Consider the following 26,478-nt stretch of genomic DNA (forward strand, 5'->3'; position numbering starts at 1 on the left):
ATTGACAACTTCAAAGCCAGACCAGAGAATTGTTCTGGTTAGAAATAGCAGGGAAGAAAAGTTGTTTTGTTTTTTCCCCTATTGCTTTGCAGAGAAGCTGTTTTTGCTGTATGCATAGTTTAACTTGGACATGCAGGCAGTAAAGGGGTAACAAAGGCAAATTTATGCAACTAGCTTGGTAGAGGCATAAAGTATTTCCCAATAACTACAGCCAATGTTGTACCCTACCTGGCCATGAATACATTAAAATTCTTCATTCTTAAAAGCACAAAATTAACACCAGTTTACGTACAAGTTGAAGAGAATAAGGTTATGCTGGGAACAGTTCTGTGCAAAGGGCTGCGTACTCACAATCCTGACAGCCTGCAAGTGCCCTGTGGTTTACTTTGCCTTCAAACAGCAACCTGCACAGTGCCAGGAGCCTCACACTTGCTCTCAGCATCTCTCAAGGCAGCTGGCTTCTTGTTCAGTGACTGAAAGCTCAGTACAGGTGTGCCTGCATGTACAGAAACAAATTCCACTCCCAGTTCAACCAAAACAAAGGTTCTAATCCTGCAGACACTGAGCCTGGGACTCAAAAGCACGACCTCCACACCTGAGTTAAGTTATATCAGTTGCTTAGGTGCTCATAAGGGTAAAGCCTACATTTGGAATTATTCTAAATACACACCTGGATTGGAGCAGGATTTCAAGCCACACCATTAAAGGAGGAACAGAGCTTGCATTGCAGGCTGCCCTTGGGCAGGCATTCACTTCAGTGGGCTTCACAGTAATTGGAAGTTGGATGTTGTCTTATTAATGTAAAGAGGTAATTTCCAATTCTAATTTCTGGCAAACAAGACACTATAGAACAGTGTCCACCATGGCAGGGACATTGAGCTATGCTTATATAAAGATGCCTACAGCAGACAAATATAAACCAAACAGCATAAAAAAATGCTATACGCTATCGCTTCCAAATAAAAGCTAAATATCACAGAAACCTCACAGTGCTGGAAAAAGCAAGTTTACTTTGAAGTATAATTCGTTCCTTCCCTATCAGGGCAATATTTATCTTACTGCAGTATCTCCACATCTCAGTGCAACGAGGCTAATGTCACATGGAGAAGTCACTAATGTCAAAAGATGTCAACAGCAAACACTACACAATCTGGGTAACCAGCTGTACCCATGGCTAACGGTGCTGCTCCCACTCCCCTCCATAATCTGGTCAATTCACATGACAACCATATTTCTACCTGAATACAAATATTAATGCAAAACACTCAGTCAAAAGATGAGCATTCACAGCAAAGAGTCTCGACTCACTACAGTAACAACAATCAATCTTCATACAAACAGGAACAGCACAGTAAGGGCTGCAGAATGCGATCACAGTATTTGGCAGTCACAGCAAACCATGACTGTTCTATTTTCCCTCACACCTCTGAGATGAAGAAGGCAACACTGAACATTTTTTTTCCTTTCATTTTCCTTCTGAGACACGTAGTCTTCACAAAGCACGTACTCTGCTCTAACCAAGATTGCAGCACAGATCTGAACACCACAAGCATTTCATTTTCATTCTTTAATGAATGTCAACTTCTGCCTGTGCTGAAGCCAGACCAGCTTCCCCTGCATTAAGCCGGGTCACATTTCTGTTGCATCTCAGTCTGGCCTATAGCATTATAATCTATTTTATTTACTAGTAGCATAAAAAAAGGGCTACCTAGTAAATACATATGCAAGTATTCACAGGAAATCTTTCCAGACCATGCAACATTCACAGAAACAGAATTAAAACCTTTTAATTTGTTCCTTTAGGACTTTCTAAACAAGTCTAAAAACAAACAAACAAAAAACCCACAAAACAAAGCAAGTATATAAACTCAAACTACCTTCATCGCTAAAAAATCAGTTTGCGTAGGCTCAAAAAGTGGCATGTTGCTCAGACATAGAGGAAATGGGTTCTTTATGGACAGAGGAGACATAGAGCGGCGCTGTGCTCTAACAAAAGAGGAGTTTCTTGTTTGCGCTGCTCATCTCTGCATGACTAAAGTGATTAACAGCAGCTGAAGTGCCCATAGAACAGGAAATCAAAAGGTGAAGTAGCAGCAGTGAAAAAAGAGGAATTGTGTTTAGGGGATTTTCCTCTTTGCCCTCTCCAACAATAATGCACAGCTGTCAGTTTGTGTCTGATGGGCCAGTGCCAGACAGGATAAAAGTAGGAAGGGGAAGAAAAACATGGTCCCAGCTCCCCTACCTGAACATGGGATCAAGTGTTTGAAGAACCGCATACCTCAACTCATAGCTGCTTCAGGAAAGAGGAAAAAAAGAACCAACAAGACTGAAATACAACACGTATGTTTGCAGTCACATATTCAGATTTGATGACAATAAGAAACATGAGCAGCCAAACCCCAAATTATAAAAATTCCTGAGGTCCAACTGAAGGCTGAGAACTGACCAGAAATAGTCAATTAGAGCCCTATATTCTGTAATTAAGATACTCACAGACAGACGCATTCCTGTAGTTTTTCAAACTCACTGAGGAATACAACAGTTAACTTAATTCCTTCCCTTTATGACCCAGCAGGAATAACAGCTTCACAGGTTAAACTCTACCCATTGCATCTGCACAGCCTCACTGCCTTCAGCCATTCTGGGCCTCCTGTGACAACCAGAGTTTGTCAGCATTGCCACTATAGGAGCAGTTAACAGCACTTAGCTCTGACTCTGACTGCTGTGATGTTACCTCCTCACTATTCCCTTGGAAAACAAAACAAAGTGCTCATTTGCCAGTGTAAGTTGCCTCCCAGTGGCTGCTTCTGCTGTCACAGCTGTGCAGGTCAGGGTTTTCACTTCTTTCTAACCCCCATCAGCAGAGTTATGCCAGCAGAAACACGCAGTGTAGGCTTCATTTCTGCTGCCAGTGCAAACAGATATGACTCTGATCACACAGGTACGTTCCTGCTCTATTACAGGTGTTTGGTTTTTTTAATTTGTTTTAAAAAATAAAACAAAAAACATTCTCCAGAGCAGAACTGTTTCCAGAATTACATTCCTAGTGAATTTAGCTGCCAGTTCAGTTCAGCCTAGAGAACAGACTATCAAGTGTGCATCCAGTCCCAGTAACACTGAGAAAAAGAACTGTTGACAGAAATTGCCAGCCATTTGTTTGCCCTTATCTGAGGGCAAAGAAATCGGTACCACAGAGATAGCTGAGGGCTGGGGAACATTTCTTCCTGTTGTTGAATGTCAAACACTTATTCAGCAAGAAAGGCTTTTAGGGCAGCCAGCTCCAACTACTCAACAACCATAAAAGAAATACCTGGGTAGAAATCCTAAAGGGAAGGTACTATACCTGCTCCTTCCAGAGGTTTATCAGGTACTGAAGGTTTCTGGATGCCAGCTGAATGCTTCTATTTCTTGGTTGTGCTCCTTTCTTAAACACTGAACTCAATTATGAGACCAACGATACAAAGCATCAAATTCTTCGAGTAGTTTAACAATGTTGTTTTAGAAACAAGTTTCTGACTACAATGTTACGCATCAGAATTGCACAGCTTGATACACTTCTCCATTCCTGGGCAACAAACACCATCTGATCCCCTTCCTGCAGCCAGCCCTTTTCCCTACAATAGGAAAGATGTGAACACCAATGGTTTATAAAGCAAAAACAAACAAACAAGAGACTGTTGATTGAGTTATAGAGCTTCCCATCAAGAGAACGTCAGTCTTCTGTCTTTATCAGTATTTTTGGACAGCACCTGAGCTTGGAGTTGTTTTTCTGAGATTCTTGCTTTGTCCTGCACGGTTCTTTGAGTGTAAAATAGAATGTAGGCCTGGGTTTTGCACACCTCCTCCACGCTACATACATTCAGTTTGGAGTCATTGCAGTGGACCCAAAAGCCTAGGAATCAAAGTGAGAAAGAAGACATTAGGACTCTAGGTACGATCCCCTAAACCAGTTCCATTAAATTGTCCACACATCGAATCCATATCTTTCCAATCTGGAGAGAAGGATGTTGCAGAGGACGATGTCAAAGGCCCTACTGAAGTCCAGATAGAGGATATCAGCTGCACTTCCCTCTGCCTTTTCTCATAAGGAAACTTTCAAAAGGAGTTTCTAATACGAAAAACATTTTACCATTTCTGTACTGCTAACATGGTTGACAAATACCAAATGATGATTTAACCAATTGCATACAATGGGCCCAAAACTCAATTAGGAAAATAAGTATTCCCCGGAGAAAGCCAATTTGTTCCTCTTTCTCCATCAGTTAAAAGGCAGAATCAATGCTGATTCAGTTGAAGAAAGAGACTGCTGGAAATTCACATCAACCCTGAGGATGTTATTCATGAATAGTTCCTGTCCAGTTTCAAAACACTTTCTGTTTATCTCACCATCCCAAGGATGCTGAGAAAAGACCCAGCTGGATTAGCTTCACAGACTTACATCCCGTGAGAAAATGAAGCATTCATGCTGTTAACAGTGAGCAATAAAAGGCATCCCAAAGCGCCACAAAGCAAAAAGCAGCAATCTGAGGTCTTTATACACACACCATAAAATAAAGGAGAAAGAAAACGTGCTCCTAGTAACACACTCTGGGAAACAAACTACTGAATGTCAGGAAATTTGTTTCTGAACAACCTTGATCACGAAGCTTTACAATACACTACATCTATGGAATAAAACACAGATTTCTTGTATTTGTTTCCCTGTAATAAGGCACACGCACCTCCCTCTGTGTTGTAGCAATATGCTGTGTAGTGTCCTGAGCCAAACCCTTTACCATGATGCATCACCACAGCGGAGAGGTCATAGACAAAGGTCTCTTTGTCAAGAGAGGAGAGAGAGTCCCTGCAGCAGTAAGGTTCCATGTTTAGTACCTGGTCAAAGAGGACATGGACCCCAATCTTCTCACGGTGATTGCGTTCAGACCACCTGCAAAAATAAGAGCATCATCAAAGGCTCTGAATCTTTCTGGGCAGTGGCAGAGGGCTGCAGGAATGGAATATGGACTCAGGAGCACTGCAGCACAGTTTGAGGAGTTTTCCTTCAACAACATTTATAGGCACACATTGCTCACAATGTGAGTAAAGCTGAGGGGCCAGCTCACCACTTCTTCCCCAGAGGACAGAATCTGTCTGCCTGGCACCTCACCGTGCTGCCCCACTCACCTGAATCGTTTAAGGTGCAGTCGGAGGACCTGAGGTAGCCTGTAGATCATTAACTGCTTTTTAGCTTCGCTCAGAACAAGAGGTTTGGGAGAGGACTTTCGGCGTTTGCCTATGGGGGAAAAAAAAAAAGCAGAAACTGAAGAAAAGAGAAGGAGGTTTCTCTTCCCAGTGATCACTCTTTCCAGGACACCAAACATATGACTACACCATGAGGAAGACAGGTGGCTGTCAGAGCTTCCAATAGGCAATGTACCTGCTAATTAGATTTCTGCATCTCACCGCACCAGGTTGGAGCAGATGGGTTGCTCCTCCTCTATCACGTCTGACAAGCAGTGCCCCCAATAGCTTTTGGCACTTAGATGCAGGCTGTTTGCCTTTGTTTTGTTTTCAGCTGGTTAATGTTTCTGTAGCCATTTAACTCTGATGTTCACAAGGAACTACAGAAAACTGAGTTAAGGTGAAAGCCATAATTGCCTGTACTGACACTCTGCAAACATTATTTGAGAATCAGAACTGTACTTGGCTTTGTTTTAAGAACATCTAAGAGAATGATTATTCCCTAACATTTTGGGAAACAGCATGAACAGCAATATATGTATGGGTTCTCAAGACAAAACATACAGCAGTAACCCCTCATGTGGAAAACAAGGTGATTCTAACTGGCAAAGCCAGTAGCAGCTCTGGACTTACTGTTGCATTGGTCGCACGCATATATCCTCCCTTCCAGAGCTTCAGTTTCTGTGAACTTGGCCAACATTTCCGTCAGCATGCACTCTGTCTGGGTAACAGGGATAATCCCTTTCTCAATACAGTGATAGCGCTCAGGAAACTCCAGGGAAAGATCCCAGAAGGGCTCAACTGTGTTGGATTTGTAGTTGCATGTTATACAGGTGACCTGGGAATCAAACGTTCATACACAGGTGAAGTTATGCACATGGACACTCGCAGAAAGGTATTTCCATTCACCACTACAGGTGTAACACAGGCACGACATGACTTCACAGATGGGCAACAAACAGTTTGGAACCACAACCAGTAAACGTTTGCATTTATCATGCCACTTTCTTCCACTGTTTCTCTATTTTCCTTGCATGTTTTACCTGCTAACCATGCAAAAATTATTCATGACTGGAGTATGAAAGGACACAGTGCAAAAGAACTTGTTTTCTCAAGTCATCCTGGACAATTCTTAGTGTGAACAGCAGAAACATTCTCAACTAAACTCAGAGGCAACAAGTGAGAAGATGAAGAGGCAACAAAACCAGAAAGCAGACTCAGACTTTGCATTCTTAGGAAAGCAATCCACCAGAAAGTCAGCTCCCAGCTTGGCACTGGCTTTCCAGCCAACTCCATGCACTGAAAGCATCAGTGACTTCAATGTGGTGTCAGAGTAGATAAGGAAGTCTTAGAGGGGTTAAAATTAAACACAGTGTCTGTATCCGAGTTACGTAAGTTAAATAAATAGCTTATCCAGTTATTTATAGCGTATAGTAATAACAGATAAATTACACTGATCTATGAACATCTTCACACCGTTAACAGAGTCCACCTAGAAACACTGACCTTGGATACAACACAACTCCAGAGCCAAGAGACAGAGCTGAACAAAGAATGTTTGGTTAAGAACCACACAAGAATTTCATGCAAAGCAAAGATGATTCAGATGAAGCACGACTTCAAGCATCTTCCCTAAAAAAACAAAAGCTTTAACTTGAAAAATACACCTTTCAATATTTAATGTGCACGGAAGTTCTTATGAGTGGTAAGCTTAGGAAGACTGGCACTAGAAAAGACTGCATAAATACTAATGAGATCGCACCTACATAATGTGCCTCGCGGTCTGACCTTGCAAGCCCTGAAGCATCAAGTTTTGCACACATTCATTTCTCCTGAAAAGCAAAAGTGGTTGAGAACTTTCAGACACACTGTGCTTGCAGGGTCAGCTTTGTGAGCACAATGTGTCCCAGACAAGGCAATGGCACAGGAATATGAGACCAAGCAGTGTGACACTGTGGGTGCTTTTAGCTGCTGCAGAAACATATGTTAAGCATCGAAAACCCTGAGAACCTACACAGCAATTAAGCAGTTTTCATTCTCAGAAGGCACTCCCCATCAATTCCTCTCAGTATCTGGTGGTTTTTGAAGGAACAAAACCTTTGCTTCTCGGTGCTAACAGCTCCAATTGATTTCTGTGCAAAACCAGGTGCGTACCTGACTAAGCAACTGCCCGTGAAAAATGGTGTTTACCACCTTCAGGACCTGCTTGGTGAGTTTCCTCTGCGAGAAAGGGATGAGGATCCTGCGCTTTGTTCCTTCTGATTCCAGCTCCTGCTGCACTTTATCCAACAGCTCACATAGGAATTCCTGAGCGTCCTGCTGATCGTAACCTCGGAACGCTGGGATCAGACTCCACACAGAGTGCAGCATGGCAAACGGGGACACAAGCGCCCACTTGCCAGACCACATCACTCTGAAGAGGGTGTGCAATTCGTGACAGAGGGAGATGTGCTTTGAACGCGGTTCCTTGGGTTGGATAAGTTCTAAACTCCTGCTTATTGAGGAGCTGCCATTTAAGCCAGCTGGCAAGCTCTGCGTGCCGTACGATCCCACTTTGTCAGTCCTCCCTGACTCATTAGCAGCAGATCCATTTGCCAACCTCCCAGGCAACCTAGACTTCCCGTTCACAGTTTTGGCCAAGAGTTCTTCTGTTTCACAGAGATCAAGCGTCAAAAAACATTCTCTAAATTTCTGGAGGTGACTCAGCACTTGCAGAATAGAGTTCATGTAACATGTGTTTCCCAGGTTCCTTAGACCCGTCACCCCGGGAGTCATCAGAGGCTTACGTCGGATTGAATAAAACTGATTGAATCTGCTGCTCTGCATCTGCCTTGAGGTAGGGGAAGCGGTCGCCACCTCCCTGAATTTCCTTGGAATCAAGTTCTCTCTGTGCACGTGTGACAGCAGCCTCGCACTCTTCCTCGGAGGAGTGTTTGCCAGCTCCTCCAGAAGCTGTCTCTTCATCTCCTGCCGTCGCTGCCGAGCTGCCTCCTTCTTCTTCTCCAATTCCTCCATCTGTTTCTTTTGTTTTAACTTCAGCTGCCCTCTGGAGCTCTTACCAAACCAGGTCCTCAATGCTTTGGCAAGCAAAGACTGGCGCCTGTGCCAGAGAGCTGTAAGCATTTGAGATTGTCCCTGAGGGGTCCTCTGATGGCCGCACACATCCTCTCCCAAACTCATGGATCGCAACGTCCTCCCACTTCTTGTTGACGGATCATGTTTTTTACTTCTAATTGCTGACAGAGAACTTCTCAGCAATTTCAAGTCACCCTCCGGGTTATCGTTCAAGACATAATCTTCACAAAGGTAACAAAATACATACAGATCATTAACTTCCATTGCCAGTGGATGTCTGGTTTCTTCAAAGTGTTTAAGTGCATGCTCTTCCATGTACCTCCCACAGGCGACATGGGAGCACTTCAGACAAGCCCAGATTGATTCAGTCGTCTGGCAGTCCATGCAGTGCCACTTCTGCGGGTTCAGGATAGAATGGTCCTGGGCGAGTCGTAACCGCCCAACATGTTTGCATCTATCCATCTCTTACAGAAGTCTTCGCTGCTTTGACCTTGTAAGGCAAAAAGAAAGAAATAAATCTCAGAGCCACAACACATCTCAAACGATCTCTTTTGTACCAGATGTAAAGACCTACAAATATACAGATGTTGCATCATTCCACTCAGCTTTCCTTCAACCAACTACATCATTTTCATGCACAACTTCTTTAAATGAAGTTTTCATTACCAGCAAAAAAATATCGGACTGACCAGCTGTACAGAACCGAACTGTCTGTGTGCTAAGGATGGCCCAGACAGCTGCCAGGACGCCCTACTCAAACTGCGTGCCTTCCTTCCAGAGAGAAAAAGATTAATTCAGTCCACACACACTCGTTTGATCTTCAGCTGCCCTCTGGAAATTGATACATATGAAATGAATTTGGAATTCCAATGCATGTCATCAGAAACCGAACTAAGGTTACAGCTTTCCATGGAAGCCATGAAAATATCAGACACTCGTCATATCCAGAACCAGTCTATATGCAACCCACAGCTCCGCAGGCTCTACATTCTGCCTCCAAGTTCTCTGACTTCCCCTCACTTTCCAAAATATTTTAATGCTTAAAACTAATAAGCACAGGCAAAAGATGGAATATGTAACAACTTGTTACAGTAACGGATTACCTAACAGAATGGCTGCACAAGTAAATTTGTGCACAAACACACAAACAGAAAAAGCTGATTTACTAAATTAATATATTGTATCAGAAGAGAATTCAAAACTGGGTATCACAACCATAGCTGTACTGTGAAAAAGCTTTCACTCCATGTCCTCTGTGTTTTATAAGAGAGATTCAGTCTTACGAGGAGCACAGGCAAAGCAGCAAAGCAGAGCTCCCAGCACGGCAATGGTGCTTTGTGCAGTCTGACGTCCCATCACAACTGAAAGCGACCGGAGCACCAAAGCAGCACCCAGCCCCACTCACTCGCACACAGTACTCACTGAGTCACGTTGAAACATTCCTTCCTCCCCAACGCAATGCTCAGAGCCTGGAACATCCCCATTTCATTCAAAGGAGTCCTGGCGGTTCTTCGAGAATTTAATTACTACTTAAGTCTTCATTCTAAGGAAGCGCAGCTTCAAAGCCCTGGAGAGAGAGAATATTCTCATGATGCACATAAACTATGAAAGCCAGCGAGGCTGCTTTGAACAGAATTAATCCCCTCAGCATAAGAGCTACTGCAGAGAACACGTTTATCCCAGAGAACAGAGTTATCTGGAAGTCCGAGCACGAATGCACTTAGGAACCCAAGCATGCAGATGTTAAGAAATTTCACATGGAAGAGGCCCTCAGGAATTTTGTTTTTCTGTTTTCATTTCTGATCATCTATAAATCTGCTGATCACATGTAGCCTCTTCGTCGTCAGCCTTTTGTAGTGGGTGACCCAACATATGGCAGAGGAAAAATCTGAGCAAAAACATGGAACAAAAACGTGCACCTCCTGTGATGGCTTCAATTTTGGCTGCTTTGGTGACTTTGTGAAAGTAGGAGGAGGGAGAGCAGTGGGGGGGATGGAATCTTTCCTGAGTTAAATTTCATCTCTGGATGATTTGTCAAACAAAACCAGAAATGAAGTAATGAATGGTTTTCAAGAGTGAACTGCAACAAAACAAGAACTACACGGGAAAGACAGATTGGAAAAACCTGCAGTTTGCCAAAGGCAAAAAAGATTGGGGAAAAAAAAGTATCTGTTGTAATAATCCAAGAGAGACTAAATTAGCTTGTTTATGCCTCTGTGGCTACAGAACTGCAATATGCACAGTACTGAGAGGAGGGACAGCAATAACAAACACAAGGTGGTTACAGATGTCACAGATGGTGTCAGATCTGGCGGAGAGAATGCTTAGTTTTAAAAAAATAAAAAATCACCTTCTGAGGGACAGGGTTTAATATAACAAAGGAAACAGCACTTTCTGAAAGCCATGGAATAAATAACAATCACCTGTGAGTGGTACATAGAAAACCTGCCCGACCAGGCTAAGATGACTTATTTTTGGGGGACCTAAAATGATGCACATTTACCTCAATTGCAGTCTTTTTCCAGTGATGCTGCTGCTAAAGACCAAATCTGCTAAAGAAAAAGACAAATGAAGCTATGTACCACAAAGGCCTTTTATTTTTTAACTCTCCTCTACTTCAGATTAAAGCACAAGCGGCCACTTCAGAATTAATTCCAATGCAGCAACTCTGCGGTGCCTGAACCACTTCAGCTGTCCCTCCAAAGCAGCTCACAGATTCGTTCTCTCACAAATTCCAGGACCTGAAAAGACACTTTTGGAAATCCTACAGTAAACAAAAGGGCAGCTTTGGGCTCCTCCTTCCAAACCGAGACGTTCCTTCTCACCTTCCTCTCCCCTTCTTCCCTCCTTTCCCTTTTCTTTATTTTTCCACTCAATTCCTGATAGAAAATTGTGGAATAATCCTGTCTAGTCTTGGAGAGACCAAGTGGCATCGCATAGATTCCAGCTTGAAAGAGTATAGACACTATGGTAACATTGACAGCCTTCATTTACATAAAAGAATACTAATTATGTTGTATCATCAACATCTGTGATTCTGTTCACTGCCATATGCGACAGTGTTGGGAATTTAACCCTTGAGTCTCACCAGCACATCCAGTTTTTGTACCAGAAAAGAAAAGATGGGCTTTCTGAATGATGTTTTTTAGAGACAGATGAAGCAGCTGCCAAACACAGACACTCACCAGCTCTGCGAGGTCTCAGGACTCAATATTTTCAAAGAACACTGCACTCATTCTCAATTTCCAAGGGGCGGCAAAAAAAAATCACCAAAAAACAGATATGTTGCTAGTTTCAGCTGGGTAACAGGCTGCAAGGAAACCAACCACACCACCAACCAACTGAGTAAAGTCAGGGAAAGGCACACGCAGATAATTAAGGGCAAATTAAGGACTAAATTTGTTCCTCTGCTTCATGTAGGTAAACAAACTACCAGAGAGAATAAAGACAACAAACTGGCAGGGGAAATTAAAAAGCAATGATAAGAGGAAAACAGGAAGATGAGTTAGAACCTGTGTGCTGTTGCACAAGATGGGGGGGGGTGAAGCCTGAGAATATTGGAGGCATTGCATACAATCAAGCAGCCCTTAACGGCCTACCAGGAATGTTCTAGAGACAGCCTGAAAGGTTTTTACTTTGCAAATTAGTTCCAGTCTTTAAGCACAAAGTCAGACTCTGCTTTCTTTACCTGTGTGGCTCAATCCTGGGAAAACTTAAGGCAAGATCCTATAAGAATCTCAATAATCAAATGCAGCAAAGCCAATTTTAACACTGAAGGAGTGTTAAGATAAAACACAGGACTTTATTATTTTCCTTTGTACCGTTGTTACACATTTGGAAACTGATTGAAGACATCTGTACAGATCTGTTGACGTTCACTACTTTCTTTTTCTATACAAATGCTCATAGAACAGAAAAGGTTTTGGGTCACGAATGGTGTGGAAATCAGACACACCATCCATTTGTCCAATGGATCCAGGATAAATAGAAGCCTGGAACACCAACACCAAATCCTTCACTGCAGTCTGGAAGTCATCCTTCAAAGACAGGTGAGAAGCTCAGGCTCAATGATCCTTAAATTCATTCATTCTTTCCTCTCCTGGGAATGTTCATCACAGAAATAGTTAAAGCCGTATTCCATTCAGCACTCAAAGCTTTCCCAGGAAAGGAGCAACAATGAGAAAACATTCCTAATAAAGACTCCCTTCAACCAAATACAGTTTAGCATTCACTAGGAACGTAACTGGCAATTTATGGTTTGAAAGTTATCACAAGAAGGCAAAGAGAAGATTAATTCCTTCAGTTCCCAAAGCATTTCAGAGTCCTCTTCAGGAACCAGACAATTTGCGCTGCTGTTTAAACTCCTCAGCCAGACAAATTGTAATGAAAGAGCTTTCAAAATGTGAAATATTTTAAAAATGAATATTTAAGAGAAAATATTAGAAGATGAAATGAATGTTCTTATTAAGCCAAATACACACTGCTTCCTGTCCAAGTGCCAGAGATGAACAAAACTAAGTGACTGTGATCTCAGGGAATGCCCCCAGCACCCCTGCTATTTTTCATAGTAGGATCACATCTCAAACTCGGGTTTAAGATAGATGTTTATTCTTTACAGTCACCTTAAATCAAACAGGAAGAAAAAAATACAAGCTGGGAAACACAAGACAGATATACTGTATAAAAGAGGCGCTCTGCTTTAAAACCACCCACAATATTTCCTCTACTCTTAGTGAAACAGTCAACAAGGCCAAGAGGCAGTGCCTCAATTCCACTGGGTGTTACATCTGTGTGAGCCCAAAGCAATTGCAGCAAAGACACACAGGTTGAATTATCAGAATAAAACATGAAAAATGTTTTGCATTAGGAGACTCTGGCCGTAGATGCCAGCTGCCCAGTATCAAATAATAATTTCACTTTATGAGCCAGGCAACCAGCTTCATAGACCCCATGAATTTACAGTTAATTCCATTTCCTTAATTGCTGACAGCATCAGAGTGGCACAGCAGAGCAGTTTGAATTTGGTACATGTTTGTCCCTGAACATCACTCCTGTAAAAAACACTAAAAATTGTGGGGGAAAAAAAGCAAAATAGAGTTATAATTGATGTAAAATGAGCAGTGCTCCTGCTGCCTTGACTTACCATTGACCAGCTCAGCAAGGACGGACGTTCAGTGATGCTGCTCAGACAGACAAAGCATGTGCTTACGAATCCACAGGGCAGGACCTGCACACAAACAAACGAGGAACGTTATGACTGAATAACTAACCAAGTTAAAGAAGCAAAACGAGCGCTGTTAACTTGTAACGTGGCCTAACAAGGCAGGAAACAGGAGACAGACAAACAGCCATTCTCCCGTGTGCCCTCTTTCCCCACCTTAGCACTCCTTTTCATCACAGCCTGCAACAGCACAGTCAAAAAAGCTGCCCTGTTTGTTTTGTTTGCTTCCAGAAAGCAGAAGCCATTATTTCTCTTGACCATGAAGTTAATACACTGTGTATATCACATTGGTCCCGCTCTGATGTAAGCAATACATTCAGAATTGAGGTTGATAGTCATTACAATAGTAGTAGTTCAGACATTATATTTTACAAATACTTCAGAACCGCATTAGAGCTTTTATAGGGAAAATTCTACCCAAATTCTGCCCACCTTCACAATAATATCAGCACAATCAATTTCCCACCGCAGGCAAAGAGCTTTATTAACAAGGTCAGAGCAGGCTGCATCCTGACCTGTGCACCTCGCTCCGTTCCCCCCATCTGTCACAAAACCTGACAGTTGTTGGTGCAAAACACACCCAGCGCCAACAAAGCAAAGCAGAGCCCAGCGCTGTCCTGCAGGTACACAGTGAAGTTTTACAGCCCCAGCACATCCGAGAATTCTCTTGGCACTGCTCACACATGAACCCCACGGCTGCAGCAGAGATCAATGGAGCAGCCCTCGCATTCAGACTAACAGTCCCTTCGAGAATCTCTTTGTGATAGACACAAAGACGGATAACAGCGGGCAGTGAATACTTGTAAGTTATGGGTAGTCCTCCGCTGCTCTTCCTCCCCCCGTTCCAATTCCTATTCATCTTGGCAAAATCTTAGACAGACTATTAACTAATCTAAAACAACATCGCAGCTGATACAACACAGAAAGCAATCAGTCAAATGAACATGTCAGTGCCATCTACTGAAGCAATAAAGAACAAGACAACCCCAGCAGGCTGTGGCTTATTATCTCCACGGCCGTAATGAATAGGCAAATAGCATTAAATAGAAGTACAGCATTCCACAGCCACATTTTGTGGGGCTCCACTTTGAGACATCCAAACAACGGAGGTTAAAACAAGACAGAAATAACGAAGGGTTTCAAGCTTTTTGTGCCCCTTCCTAATGGGATTGTGCCTCGTGCGTGTGCTATGAGTCTTGAACTGGCTGAAGCCATTGGGCAGCAGGCAATGTCTGAGGAGCAGCACCATTACTCTCCCATGGCAGAATAAGGGAACAAGAACCTGATTTGCAAACTATCAGACTGGTAATCTTCTCACAGAATTTAAGATCAGCCGAGGCCCAATTCGCCAGCATCTGTTATTTCAGTACATTATCTTACTCTGAGGTCAGAGGCCATCATATCAATTTGTTATGAGGTGAAACAACGAAAGGACAAGAAGAAAAGGCAAGAGGGAAAGGTGGGTTTGGTTTGGACACTACCATCCCAAAAAGCCGTTCTTAGAACCTTCCAACCTCACAATAACCAGGAGACCATCCCTCACATTCAGGGACTCGCTCATTTCTGCGGCATCCGAAAGGAACCAGAAATGCTCAGACTCCACAGCACAAAATCCCAATGGAGTTTTTCTGTCTGCCTTTGACAAACAGCAGCTATCGTCATCCCCTGCCAGACAGTCACGGCTGGGAGAAGGGTCCTCCTCATGGCGCACATTCAGGTGAATTAACTATTCTTAGTTAAATAGATTTGCTTCTAGCCTTAGTCTGATGACAGATTAACTCATGGCTGGTAGGATTATAGACTTACCTCTGGAACTAAATCACTTCTGAATCTGAGTTATAGCTATTAGTTCTCTAAAGCTCAGCTGAACAGCTTTTAGTACCTCCTTTGTATTTCTGAAAGAATGATTAAACATCATTAAATCCAGGCTGAGGGCTCTTTCCCCCAGCCCTGCACACAAACAGTTGGCTGCTTTCATTTCTTTGGGTGGTTTTTCTTTTTTAAAAGAGCAGCAGAGTTCTATGTGGATTTTCTTCCCCTGAAATAATTCATACTGCTTTAAGCCCAGAATAACCCCCCCATCCTCAATTAAAACACATTTTTTCCATGTTTGTGTGCAGGCGCATGAGTGAAAAAAACAAACAGACAAAAAAACCCCAAACTTTGTTCTCCTCGGGGAGAAGCAGCTTTCCAGAGCGAGCTGCTCTTTGTGCTCAGCACGGCGCTTTTGTTCCCAGCACATTGCTCAAGCTGCAGTAGATACGGCCGATGCTACAGAGCCTGGAAGCAAAGCGCTGGCACGCAGCAAGAAGCTGCAGCTCCTCTCTGCTGAACACATCAAGTGTGTATTTCAGCGGGGCTTATTTGTACACAAAACGTTGCACATGTAACACCTGAGAGCTCCAGCCAGCAGCTCCCCTGCACACCCAGCAGGCAGGGCAGCATGATGAGCAGCTGCTACCTGTGCAAGGTCACACCACCGGGCCTCCTCCTGCTCCCCTCACAGCAAGCAAGGCCAGCAGCAGCCTTCCCATGCACCTGGTCTGATATTTAGTGATGACTTCCATTTAATTGGCACAGCTGACAGCTCGGTGCATTGAGCTGCCTCACTGCAGTGCTTTTGTGCTCTGCATTTCCAAGACGGGAGCAGGGGAAGGGGCAGTGAGGAAGGAAAAAGTTGCCCTAAGAAACCAAAAGGTCCAAGTAACCACTAATGACGGTCACTGGGAGGAAAAGCTGACGGCATCGCTCCTGTGAGACTGTAATGCTGCACTTGGATGGTGCACTCACACACTGATGAGCTACAAACAGAGCACCCTGCATTCCCTGCCCAAAGCCAACTGCCAATCCATCCCCATCGGCTGATGAGCTTTTCTTTTTCTTCCCAGACAATCCAAGCTCCAGGATTCACCATCAGGCCCTTCCAGCTCACCCCAATCCAGCCGCCATCCCAGCACCAGGAGCTGCAGCTTCACACCTGCACAGACACGCACTGACCCACGTGGGCTGCTCCAATCCACACTTGGAACCCACAAAATCCACCAGCTACTGCCAGCTCCAAAGCCAAGCAACAAAAACCACACAGCGAATAGAAAAGCAAACCCCTAATTAGCCAAAAAAGCCACGAGGTCCCCATGTGACAGAGCTATACAGACCTGCACACAGGGGAGGGGGGGAAGCATCCACACCAAACCTGAAGTGCAATATATGAACAAATTACTTGTTCTGATCACCTACACTTTGATGTTTACGCGGATAATGCCTGAGTTAGGGGTCAGCCACACATCTGTGTGATTCTCTCCACACGAGGCACCTGTTATTTGGCTGGAACACACTGAATGTGCAACACAAGGTGATGTTCCAAAGCGTGTTGGTGAAGTTGGCTTCAGCGTCAGCAGAGAGACAAGCCCGGCCCCACACTCAGCAGGAAGGAAAGGATTTCATCCAACATACAGTTCTGCTATTGGAATAAAAGGAAAGCACGCGTATCATGAATCATCTGAATGGAGCCCAGCTCAGCCACTGCTCTCCTCCAGGAAACCAGGGATCAAAGCAGCAGCACAGAAACACAACCCAGCACTGAGTGCCCTTCTTAAGGCACCCTGTTAGTGCTTCTCCCCCTGCACACCCACCCAGACAGGCTGCAGATCCCTCTTCCTCACCACTTCCATTTAAAGCCCAAAACCTCAAATTGTCTTCATAGGCTTTTCACAGCACCAGAGAGAGGCAGAATGTAATTACAGGACAGGATTTCTTAACCAAATCCAAGCCGCCCACTGAAAGTGAATGGGAAAATATGGTTGCAATGCAATGCTTCTCAATCAAGGGGACGGATTTGCATTTCAGAGTGAATAAGGGCACACAGCTGTGGTCACCATTTCTTAATCAGCTCAGCTGATGTCCTATAGAAGGTCTCAATGGAGGAACGCAGCTGCGGCCCATAACTCTTGGCTTGATCTTCCATGGTTTGACTGAAAAGAACATCAATGCACTGAAGCTTTTCTCCATTAAACTGGTTCTTTCAAATCCAGCACTGGGTTCACACAGCAAAAAAAAAAAGAAAGTTTCTTTCCCAGTACACTTAGTTAGGGGTGTAAAAGGGTTTGTGATATATACTGCACACTGAGGTGTGCCATAAGAAATAAATGGAGTGTGTTATTTAGCAGTTCCAATCTGCCTGCAGATGTGCTTTTTTTCCCTTAGTTAAGCAGCCTTTTGAAAACACATCTCTGTATTGTGACCACACATTTGTCACCAGCACCGTGTTACACAAGATACATTTCAAATGTGCTCATAACAACTTTGAGCCCTCACATCCACATATTCCAATGTTCTTCACCTGAAAACGCAGCTGAACCACACAGCAAAGCAGTGGGACAAGGAAAGGGCCTCAGTAACAGCCAGCTGCCCATGTTGTGCTGCTGCTTTCTCAGGGTGCTTCCAAAAAGGGCAGCATAGCAATGGAGCTGCCCGACTGCAGGAACTTGCCTTGTGAGCTTCCTTTTGAAGCATCCCTTCCACCCAAGTCTGCTGGCTTCAAACCCATCTTTGTCGTGCACTGGAGGTGTAACAGTTAACATCAGCTCATTACTGTCAGCTAATTAACAACACTTAACACAAAGCAGCCAAGTTTTCTTTGTTTCTACCTATGGTACTAAATCACTTTGCAACAGCATGGGGGGGGGGTAGAGGGAGATCCTTCAAAAGCAGCAGAAAACAGTGCAATAAAGAGCATTTTAATTTGCATTGTGCTCAGTATGCTGCAATAGGAACCACTCGCTGCAGACATACCACAAACTTGCTTTAGACCACGGAGGAATCACTCCTTGATGACGCTCAGAACTCAGCCTGGGTTTCTGCCTCCTGTCCCTCAGTGCAGGGGCTGTTTGTGCTGCTGTCTGCACACTGGGGCCATAACTGCCAGTGGTGGCAAAGCTGTGCACGGCTCAGCAGCATCACCAGAGCCATCTTTGATCTCAGAAGTGGAGAGCGGCAGCGGTGCACACAAGCAGGAAGAAACAAGCAGCACATTCTGGTTTATGTGCTGGATGTTGGGAATATACCGATTTCCCACTTAAATATACATATGCATTGAAATTGCTTAGCACAGCTCATGTGCTCCAAAGCAATTGTTCATTAAGGGCTTCGTGCTAACGAGGATGGTGTTCCACTGAAGGGAGCCGTGGGGGGTTCGTGCTGCCCAGCTCAGCTCTGCTGCTTGTGCTGAAGCGCTCAGGGAAGGTGCAGAGTTCACACACACAGCAATTAACATGAGACCAGAGCGGCTCTGGAGGTTTCAATCCCCACAATAGGGAGGGGAAAAAAAACCCAACCACCCCCAGAGCCCCAACCCAAAGCACTGATGGAAAATCAGGGTGAAAACCACAGCGGCGCTGCACCAAAGTTCTCACAGAACTCTCAGCATTCAGCTCCCAGGCAGCAAGACCTTCACAGCACAACAAGCTCAAAGCTGTTACTATGGGACTCACCTTTTTCTCCCATTTAATCTCAATGGCGTTACGGGTGAGATTTCTCAAACCACTGATCTCAGCATCTCTCTGTTCCTTTCTATCGAACAGCTTGAAGACAGAAGCCCTGAGTTCTGCTCTGACTCAGGGCAGCTTCAGAAACCTTCACGTGCTTCCTCAAACCAAAAGTGCACGTGAAAGAATTTGTGTCTGCATGTCTTGTGCGACAGAAGCCGAATCCTCAAGCAGTTCCATCTCCAGCTGATCTGAATGTACCAGTGAAGCTCCTCTGATGGTGAGAACACAGCTACGCTAAAGTTCTAGCAGAGGTCCTAAGACATTCAGCATAGAAATGGATATCAAAGCAGAGGGGAGAGGAGGACAGAGGGGGGAAGGACGCAGCACTACCGAAAGAAGCCCTGAAGCTGATTAAAATAAGACCTTACAAGATGGATTCTGTAACACGGCGCTTCTGCCACCACCAAAGTACTTGTAGCTCCTCCGTAAGTGCTGAGAACCAACCAACCATTTAAAGGAAGCAGCCAGCAACGAAGTGCATTTTAGCAAGGAAGGAAGCAAAGTCAGCGGCCAGACACGGCCAGGGAAGGACAACAAGCAAGTTCTGAACCCCAAACGTGAGATGACGAGGAGCTGCAGCAGGAGCCGCTCCGAGCTGCCACCCCCGAGCGGCACCAACGGCCCCGGCTGAGCGGGACTTTGTTCTCCCGGGAGCTGCTGAGCACATCGCGGGGCTCAGCCCGGTGTGTCGGCAGCTCCGCAACCGCTGCAACGACCTTTAACTCTAAAGCAACGACCTGTGGATGCGCAACAGCCGAATAAAGCCCCGATTACAACGCGCTGCTGCTGGATAAAGAGCGTCAACTGGGAACAAACACAACTTGGGCAACAGCAAAAGGCCCCGAACGCGGCGCTGTCAGAACCGCCCTCACACCAAGAGACACGCGGGGAAACGAGTGTCCGAGCGCTGCGGTACCGGCAACAGCGCAGCGAGCCCGGCCCAGGGCCCGGAACCGACCCGACCCGACGGGCAGCAGCTCCGAGGCGGGGAGCGGAGCCTCAGCGGGACCGAACTGAGCCGGGATCTTGGCGGCCCCGACCCCGCGGGCCCAGCGAGACGGCCGGCAACACGAGGCAACGCCGCCCCCCTACACCCCATATCCCCCATAGCCCCCGTACCCCTCACATCCCCCCATACCCCCCTCACCCCCCCACACTCTCTCACCCCCCCTCACACACAAAGTTCTCTGTTCCCTGTTCCCTGTCCGCTCTATTCCCCCCCTCACACAAAGGCCTCTCGCCCCCCGGCCGGTTCCTGCCCTCATTCCCGGTTCCCCACAGCAGGTAACACCCCCCCGTTGCCCCCCCCGCCGTGTTCCGGCCCGTCCCGCAGTTCCCGCCCCCCGCAGCGCACCGGGCACCGTGTGTGGGTCGGACCCTCCCACAGCCCCGTGGTTCCCCCCCCCCCCCCCCCCGCTCCCTTTATTTACCGCCATCACCGACACGAGCTGTCACCGCCGGGAGACCCCGCCGCGCCGCGGGACACGCCCCCTCCCCGCCCATTGGCCGCCCGCCGCGCCCCGCCCCTCACCGCCATTGGTCGGAGGGCGCGCCACACAACGCGCTCGCCCCGCCCCTCTCCCCGTTCCCCATTCACTTCCACCGCCTACGCCAATTCCGTAACCGTCTCTGGAGCTAACGGCGCTAACGGCGCTCGAGTGGACGCTGTTTGCGTAGCTAGCGCCGTAGTAGACAGAAGTCTGGCGGAGCTTACGAGCTTTGCGCAGCCGCTAGGGGGCGCTCCTGAACGGCTCCCGGTTGCGTAGCGGGAGGCAGCGTTAAGGGGCGGGGAGCGGCTGGGCCCGGCCCCGGGCGGTGACGTAGCGGGCTTTGTGAATCCCGGCTGAAGTTGAGGGTCAATAGGGATGGAGCAGACAAAGGGATCTTAAAGGGGCAGCGCGGCGATAAAGGGGCCATGGGGGGGGGGGCAGTGAGGTCTGCAGGGATCCCAGAATGTTTTACATCTTTAAGACCATCTTTAGGGAACGAGTAAAGCGTCACAATGTTCAGCGTCACTAAAATGGTCATTGAAAGGAAACTCTTTGTTTTTAACCTTATTAAAAAGTGAAACAACTGAAATCGCGACCCAGCCAAATCCAGGGTTTGTTTTTACAGCCACAGCCCGAAACCAGCACCTGGAAACCAACAGGCACAGTGCAGTCAATGCACATGGACCCCACCAGGAGCTGCAGGAACTCAGCACACGACTCCTCGTGCAGTTCCCTCATGGTGATGCTGCCATTGATGACGGCTCAGCAACCGGCTCCTCCCAGAGCTGCTGACATCACAGTTATTCAGTGCCTTGTTCTGGCTGCAGAGCTGCTCTTTGGACGGACCCCGACCTGCAGCTGCTGCACATTGAGCTCCACGAGTCCCTTCACCTGATCCCTGCTACCGGCACCTGCTGCTGCTTGCGGATCTTGTTGAACAGCTCCATGTACTGAACCATCGTGTCCGCGGGGCTGTAGACGCTGTCGTGTTTGGTGCCAAACACAGTCGGGATGCCGGGAGTGTGGCTGCCCATGAAGCTCTGCATGAACTCCATCAGCAGGTTCCAGCAGTCGTTGGCGATCACACAGGGGCAATACTCCACCTGGCAACAAAAAACAGCCCTAAATGAGATATGCATCAAGAGTTTGAAGCCAGCAAACACCTCCTCCGTGCTGCACTGCAGAGGGATAACAGTGCTTTTCAATTGAGAACATTGAGCACATAACAGCAGAAGGACAAACATGTGAACAGGACACACAGGGAATGTGCAAACCAGCTCCTCAAAAGAGAAGAACAAGAAAGGGAAATTTCCCCTTTAGGTTCATCCGTCATTTTAAACCCCCAACGACAAACTTCGCTCCCAAGAGTCGCTGTTAACAGCCTGTGTGGCCACGACATCTCTCAGATGTGTGATGATAAAGCCTTGGGATTTAAGGACTTGCGGTTCCAGACCAGGGATTATGTACTAATGGACACCCTGAAAACAACCTACTAAACCAAAGCAGAAGCAGCCGGACTGCCAGGAAAATCTGGTCCTGGACTCAAGCTTAGGGTAAAACAAGCTTCTCTTTAACCCCAGCTCAGCAGCAGCTCGCACTACATCTGTGTTTATTCTTATGAAGCAAAACCAAGGCATTTCTCAATCCCATCCCTGTTAGCTCGGAACACCTGCCTGGGTAGATGCGCCGTCATTATTAATTACAGACCAGTTAATAGGATTTGTGTGTTTAGGGAAACACATGCTCAGATTTTACAAGACCTTTCAGCACCTCATCTCAGATCTGGGGCAGCACTGACAGCACAAAGCTCTGTGACCAGGAGAAAGCAGCTTTAGAGCCAAAGCTGCAGCAGGAGGGCATTGAATGCATTAATACAACCTGCCAGCAACGAGTAACACAGCTGATACATGGAAGGGATGGGGACTCAAGGTTTCTAGCCAAGCCTCCAACATGGGATTTCCCTGCCCTGGATTTCATACCCTTTAAGGGTGATTCTCACCTCCACGGATATCCCGCGGGCGCTGGGGCCCATGGTGACGGTTCCCACCTTGACCAGGAAGTCGCAGTACTGGTACCGCGTGCCCCGGCTCTCGATCTTGTTTGCCTTGGCGTTCTGGAAGAATCCCTTCAGCTTCACCATCAACGTGTCGAAGTTGGCGTCCGCGATCAGGCAGGGCCCGTTTTCAAACAGAGCGAAGCAGCTGAGGGGATACTCGGAGTTGTGCATCACGTACATCAGTTTGCCCGTCTGCCCTGAAAGAAAAGCAGCGTTTGGCCCGTTCCTTTGACACCCACCCTTTAAACATTCGTATGGGTTGATAAAACCCCCAGCCCCTCTCAGCCTTCTCCTCTCCATGCTGACCAGCCCAGCAGATGCTCCATGTCCTGCACTACACCCGCCCCCCCCGGGTTCCCACCTTGGCTGCTGATGGCGGCTGCCGTGTGATACGTCTCACAGTCCACCCCGAACGCTCCGTGTTTCTCGGCTCCCAGCAGCTCCAGCTTCTTGCTCAGCAGCTCCACGGTTTGCTGCACGCTCTTACCCTCCAACACGGGCACCTGCGTCACGCTGCGGGGCGACAAACAGCAAAAATGGCCGCGGGGTATCCCCCAAACCCACCGCCCCATCCCCACCACCCCATCCATCACCCCATCCATCACCCCATCCATCACCCCATCCATCCCTCCATCCCCACCGGCCCCTCACCAGGTGACCCCCATGGCTCCGTCCCGGCAGCGGCGGTGCCGGTACCGGAAGGGGCGGGGCTGGCCGTGCTGGCGCCGGCGCGTCTCATCGCGTGTCGTTATTGCGGCCATGCCGAAGGCGGCGCGTGTCGCGGAGCCGCTGCACGAGCAGATCCTGAGGGCTGCGGCCCCCACGGTGCGGAACCGGCGGGCGCGGGACGCGGGGCGCGATGCGGAGGAACGGGACGGCGGATACGTGGGGCCGCGGTTGTCCCGGCGCATCCTGCGGGAGGCCCGGAGGCAGCAGGAGGAGCTGGAGGCCGAGCACGGCCCCGGGGCGCCCGCACCGACAGCCCCGAGCGGGCGCGGCTCGGAGGAGGACGATGAGGACGAGGAGTGGCCGTCACTGCAGCGGGCGGCGGAGTGGGACGGGACGGGCGGCGGGGGGGACGTGCAGGTGGATCCCGAGGACGAGAAGGCCCTGGAGATGTTCATGAACCGCGCGGCGCCGCTCAGGTACCGGAGGATGGGGTGGGATGGGGGGGGTGGACGGGGAGCTCCGGTTCCCCATCACCGACCCCTGCCGCCCCCCAGGCGGACGCTGGCGGATGTGATCATGGAGAAGATCACGGAGAAGCAGACGGAGGTGCAGACGGCGCTGTCCGAGCTGTCGGGCCGCCCCATGCCCCAACTCGACCCCCGCGTGATAGAGGTGTACAGAGGCGTCAGAGAGGTGAGGGCACTGCGGCCCCCCCGGCCCCACACACACCTTTGTGGGACCCCCCAGCTCCCGGCGGAGCAGTGCAGACAGCACTGCTGTGTCCCTCGGGTGTTGTGAGCACATACGTGCTGTATGAGCACACGCAGTGGAACTGCACAGGGAGCAGACAGGTTACTTACAGCCTTGAGACAAACCCTTCCCCCTCTGCTTCCATTGAAGGTGCTGTCCAAATACAGGAGTGGGAAGCTCCCCAAGGCATTTAAAATCATTCCTGCCCTGTCCAACTGGGAGCAGATCCTCTACATCACGGAGCCCGAGACGTGGACGGCAGCAGCGATGTACCAGGCCACGAGGTGGGACCAGCTCAGTGTGCTCTGAGCTGTTGTTTCCTCTTTGTAATGGAACGAGATGGACAAAATACCATCGTGTGTCCTACAGCTGCTCCTCCTGCCCTGTGCCTGTGGAGCAGAGGGGATCCTGATGCTGGGGATGGAAGTTTCCTGCAGCCCTTTGCTCTCAGGACCCGGCTCTGGAATCACAGCTCACTCTTCATGCTTGGCATTTCACAGGATATTTTCATCCAACCTGAAGGAGAGGATGGCCCAGAGGTTCTACAACCTGGTGCTGCTGCCACGGGTCAGAGATGATATCGCTGAGTATAAGCGCCTCAACTTCCACCTCTACATGGCTTTGAAGAAGGCTCTGTTCAAGCCAGGAGCCTGGTTCAAAGGTAGGGGCTCCCTGCAGGGCTGCACTCCACGCCTGGGAACCTGCTGCAGGGCAGGGCAGGGGGAGGAAGGTGGAAAGGTGCCCATGATGCAGAGATGTTATTTCCTTGGGTTAAATGTGCCCTGAGAGAGCAGAGATTGAGCCTCACGCCCCACAGCTCTGCCTGCTGCGATGACCAGCGGTGCCCAGCTCTTCTCTCCCCACAGGGATCCTCATCCCCCTGTGTGAATCGGGGACCTGCACACTGCGGGAGGCCATTATCATCGGCAGCATCCTCACCAAGTGCTCCATCCCTGTCCTGCACTCCAGGTAATGCAGTGGGGCAGTCACTGCCCCTCAGCCCATCCAACAGCTCAGAGTGGGGGAGCTTTGCTCAGGGCTGAGATTCAGAGCCGTCCTTTTTGTGCCCTGCCCTCACCTGCTGCTCCCCTTGTCCCCACAGTGCAGCCATGCTGAAGATTGCTGAGATGCCATATAACGGTGCCAACAGTATCTTCCTGCGGCTGCTCATCGACAAGAAGTACGCGCTGCCGTTCCGTGTGGTGGATGCCCTGGTCTTCCATTTCTTGGCCTTCCGCACAGACCAGCGCACGCTGCCCGTGCTGTGGCACCAGAGCTTCCTGGCTCTTGCCCAGCGCTACAAGGAGGACCTGTCCTCGGAGCAGAAGGAAGCTCTGCTCGAGCTGCTCAAGTTCCACAGCCACCCACAGATCTCAGCCGAGATCCGCAGGGAGCTGGTGAACTCCAAGACACGGGACGTGGAGGGGCAGGAGCCGGCAGTGATGGAGTGAGGGGGAGGAAGGAAGGAAGCACCACAGCCTGGCCTGGCTCCTGGGGGCTGCTGCACAGCTGGGAGCAGCATGTCCAGGGGTCTGGGAGCATCCAGCCCTGGATCCCACTGCTCGTGGTGCTGTAACCACGGGGCTGGGCTGGGCTCCCTGTGCTGCTTGTGTCAGGGCAGCCCTACAGCCCTGGCACCCAGGACAGCAGTAGGGCTTGTCCTGCTCCTGTTCTGGAAAATAAAGCCCGTGCTGGGTCCTTCAGTCTGGAGCAGCTCTGACCTGCAGTTGCATCTTTGTGTGGCTGCATCCGTGCATCGTCCTGCCCTGTCCCCCTCCCCTCGTCCTGTCCCCAGCAGGGGGCAGAGCAAAGCCACCAACACCGGCTCCATGCAGCACTGCGCTGCAGCTGTCCCGGCTGCAAAAGGAGACCAGGGGCTGTGCAACTCCCTGCCCTCCTTGTGCTCTGGTCAGCAGCGAGCACGTTCCCAACTGTGCTGTGCATTAAGCAGCCCCTGTGATGTTGGGCAGAAGGGCTGGGGTTAAACATCTTCCTGTGAGAGGTGGGGGCAAGGGGCAAGGCCATAACCCACACGTGGCAGCTGCCATGAAGTGCCACCTCTGCTGTGCATCGCACAAGGCTCCGCACTTACCTGGGTGCTCACCTGGACACTACAGCTCCTGCAGATGTCCAGCTCCTGTCCTTGCTCCTGGAAGCATCACGGCCCATGGGGAACAGTCCCTGAAGCTTCGTGTAGTGCTGAGCACCTCCTGGCTCCGTGTCTCCCCGTGGAGCAGAGCAGCACCTGGGGCTGCTCACACACTGCAGCCATTTTTTTTTAATCTTGGCTTCCTGGTTCATATTTCCTTTCTTTAAAAAAGCCAGAAGCTGATAAGAAGAGAGATCGGCCGAGCTGCCAGCAAACACGCAATGCAACGCGCTCGCCCTCCTGCTGCACAGCCCCGTCTGTGCAGGGAACAGCAGCAAAGGGAAAGCCCTGACACCGCCGTG

General features: G+C 48.4%; 3 protein-coding genes across 8 annotated transcripts; 1 reads left to right on the top strand and 2 right to left on the bottom strand.

The window, feature by feature from the left end:
• Positions 1–64: 64 nt before the first annotated feature.
• USP49 (ubiquitin specific peptidase 49) lies at positions 65–20,539 on the bottom strand. 6 transcript variants are annotated; one of them, XM_085526926.1, is made up of 9 exons: positions 20,493–20,539; positions 13,439–13,522; positions 10,799–11,047; positions 9,718–9,862; positions 7,375–8,785; positions 5,854–6,058; positions 5,164–5,272; positions 4,873–4,927; positions 65–3,892 (listed from the first exon to the last, which is right to left on the bottom strand). In XM_085526926.1, exons 5-9 carry the CDS (start codon positions 8,755–8,757, stop codon positions 3,860–3,862), a joined length of 1,785 nt encoding a protein of 594 aa, XP_085383052.1. In that variant the 5' UTR covers positions 8,758–8,785; positions 9,718–9,862; positions 10,799–11,047; positions 13,439–13,522; positions 20,493–20,539; the 3' UTR covers positions 65–3,859. The 6 variants fall into 6 exon arrangements, with proteins under 6 accessions (XP_085383052.1, XP_032305209.1, XP_015740684.1 ...); XM_032449318.2 differs by lacking the exon at positions 10,799–11,047; XM_015885198.3 differs by lacking the exon at positions 10,799–11,047 and having other exon boundaries at positions 328–3,892; positions 4,722–4,927.
• A 546-nt stretch (positions 20,540–21,085) lies between these two features.
• MED20 (mediator complex subunit 20) lies at positions 21,086–23,293 on the bottom strand. The gene is made up of 4 exons (XM_015885101.2): positions 23,260–23,293; positions 22,970–23,121; positions 22,552–22,805; positions 21,086–21,655 (listed from the first exon to the last, which is right to left on the bottom strand). The coding sequence occupies exons 1-4, from the start codon at positions 23,271–23,273 to the stop codon at positions 21,440–21,442; spliced, it is 636 nt and encodes a 211-aa protein (XP_015740587.2). The 5' UTR covers positions 23,274–23,293; the 3' UTR covers positions 21,086–21,439.
• Positions 23,294–23,295: 2 nt separating this feature from the next.
• Positions 23,296–25,737, top strand: BYSL (bystin like). The gene is made up of 6 exons (XM_015885192.3): positions 23,296–23,753; positions 23,832–23,970; positions 24,178–24,311; positions 24,528–24,688; positions 24,894–24,996; positions 25,130–25,737. The coding sequence occupies exons 1-6, from the start codon at positions 23,368–23,370 to the stop codon at positions 25,476–25,478; spliced, it is 1,272 nt and encodes a 423-aa protein (XP_015740678.1). The 5' UTR covers positions 23,296–23,367; the 3' UTR covers positions 25,479–25,737.
• Positions 25,738–26,478: the final 741 nt, after the last annotated feature.

This window comes from Coturnix japonica, chromosome 38 (genome assembly GCF_054131305.1).
Source record: "Coturnix japonica strain WE chromosome 38, WE-NBRP24, whole genome shotgun sequence".
In the NCBI taxonomy this organism is placed as follows: Eukaryota; Metazoa; Chordata; class Aves; order Galliformes; family Phasianidae; genus Coturnix; species Coturnix japonica.

Bases quoted from the DNA above. Each gene is read 5' to 3' on its own strand.
- USP49 (XM_015885198.3), bottom strand. From the start codon at position 8,757: ATGGATAGATGCAAACATGTTGGGCGGTTACGACTCGCCCAGGACCAT. The intron at 5,273-5,853 runs GTAAGTCCAGAG...TTTCCCCCATAG, and splicing joins TGCGTGCGACCAATGCAACA to GCAAACGCCGAAAGTCCTCT. The intron at 3,893-4,721 runs GTGCGTGTGCCT...TTTGATTCCTAG, and splicing joins TTGCTACAACACAGAGGGAG to GCTTTTGGGTCCACTGCAAT.
- MED20 (XM_015885101.2), bottom strand. The intron at 22,806-22,969 runs GTGGGAACCCGG...CTTTTCTTTCAG, and splicing joins AGCCGCCATCAGCAGCCAAG to GGCAGACGGGCAAACTGATG. The intron at 21,656-22,551 runs GTGAGAATCACC...TTTTGTTGCCAG, and splicing joins CCCGCGGGATATCCGTGGAG to GTGGAGTATTGCCCCTGTGT.
- BYSL (XM_015885192.3), top strand. From the start codon at position 23,368: ATGCCGAAGGCGGCGCGTGTCGCGGAGCCGCTGCACGAGCAGATCCTG. The intron at 24,689-24,893 runs GTAGGGGCTCCC...CTCTCCCCACAG, and splicing joins GCCAGGAGCCTGGTTCAAAG to GGATCCTCATCCCCCTGTGT. The intron at 24,997-25,129 runs GTAATGCAGTGG...TTGTCCCCACAG, and splicing joins ATCCCTGTCCTGCACTCCAG to TGCAGCCATGCTGAAGATTG.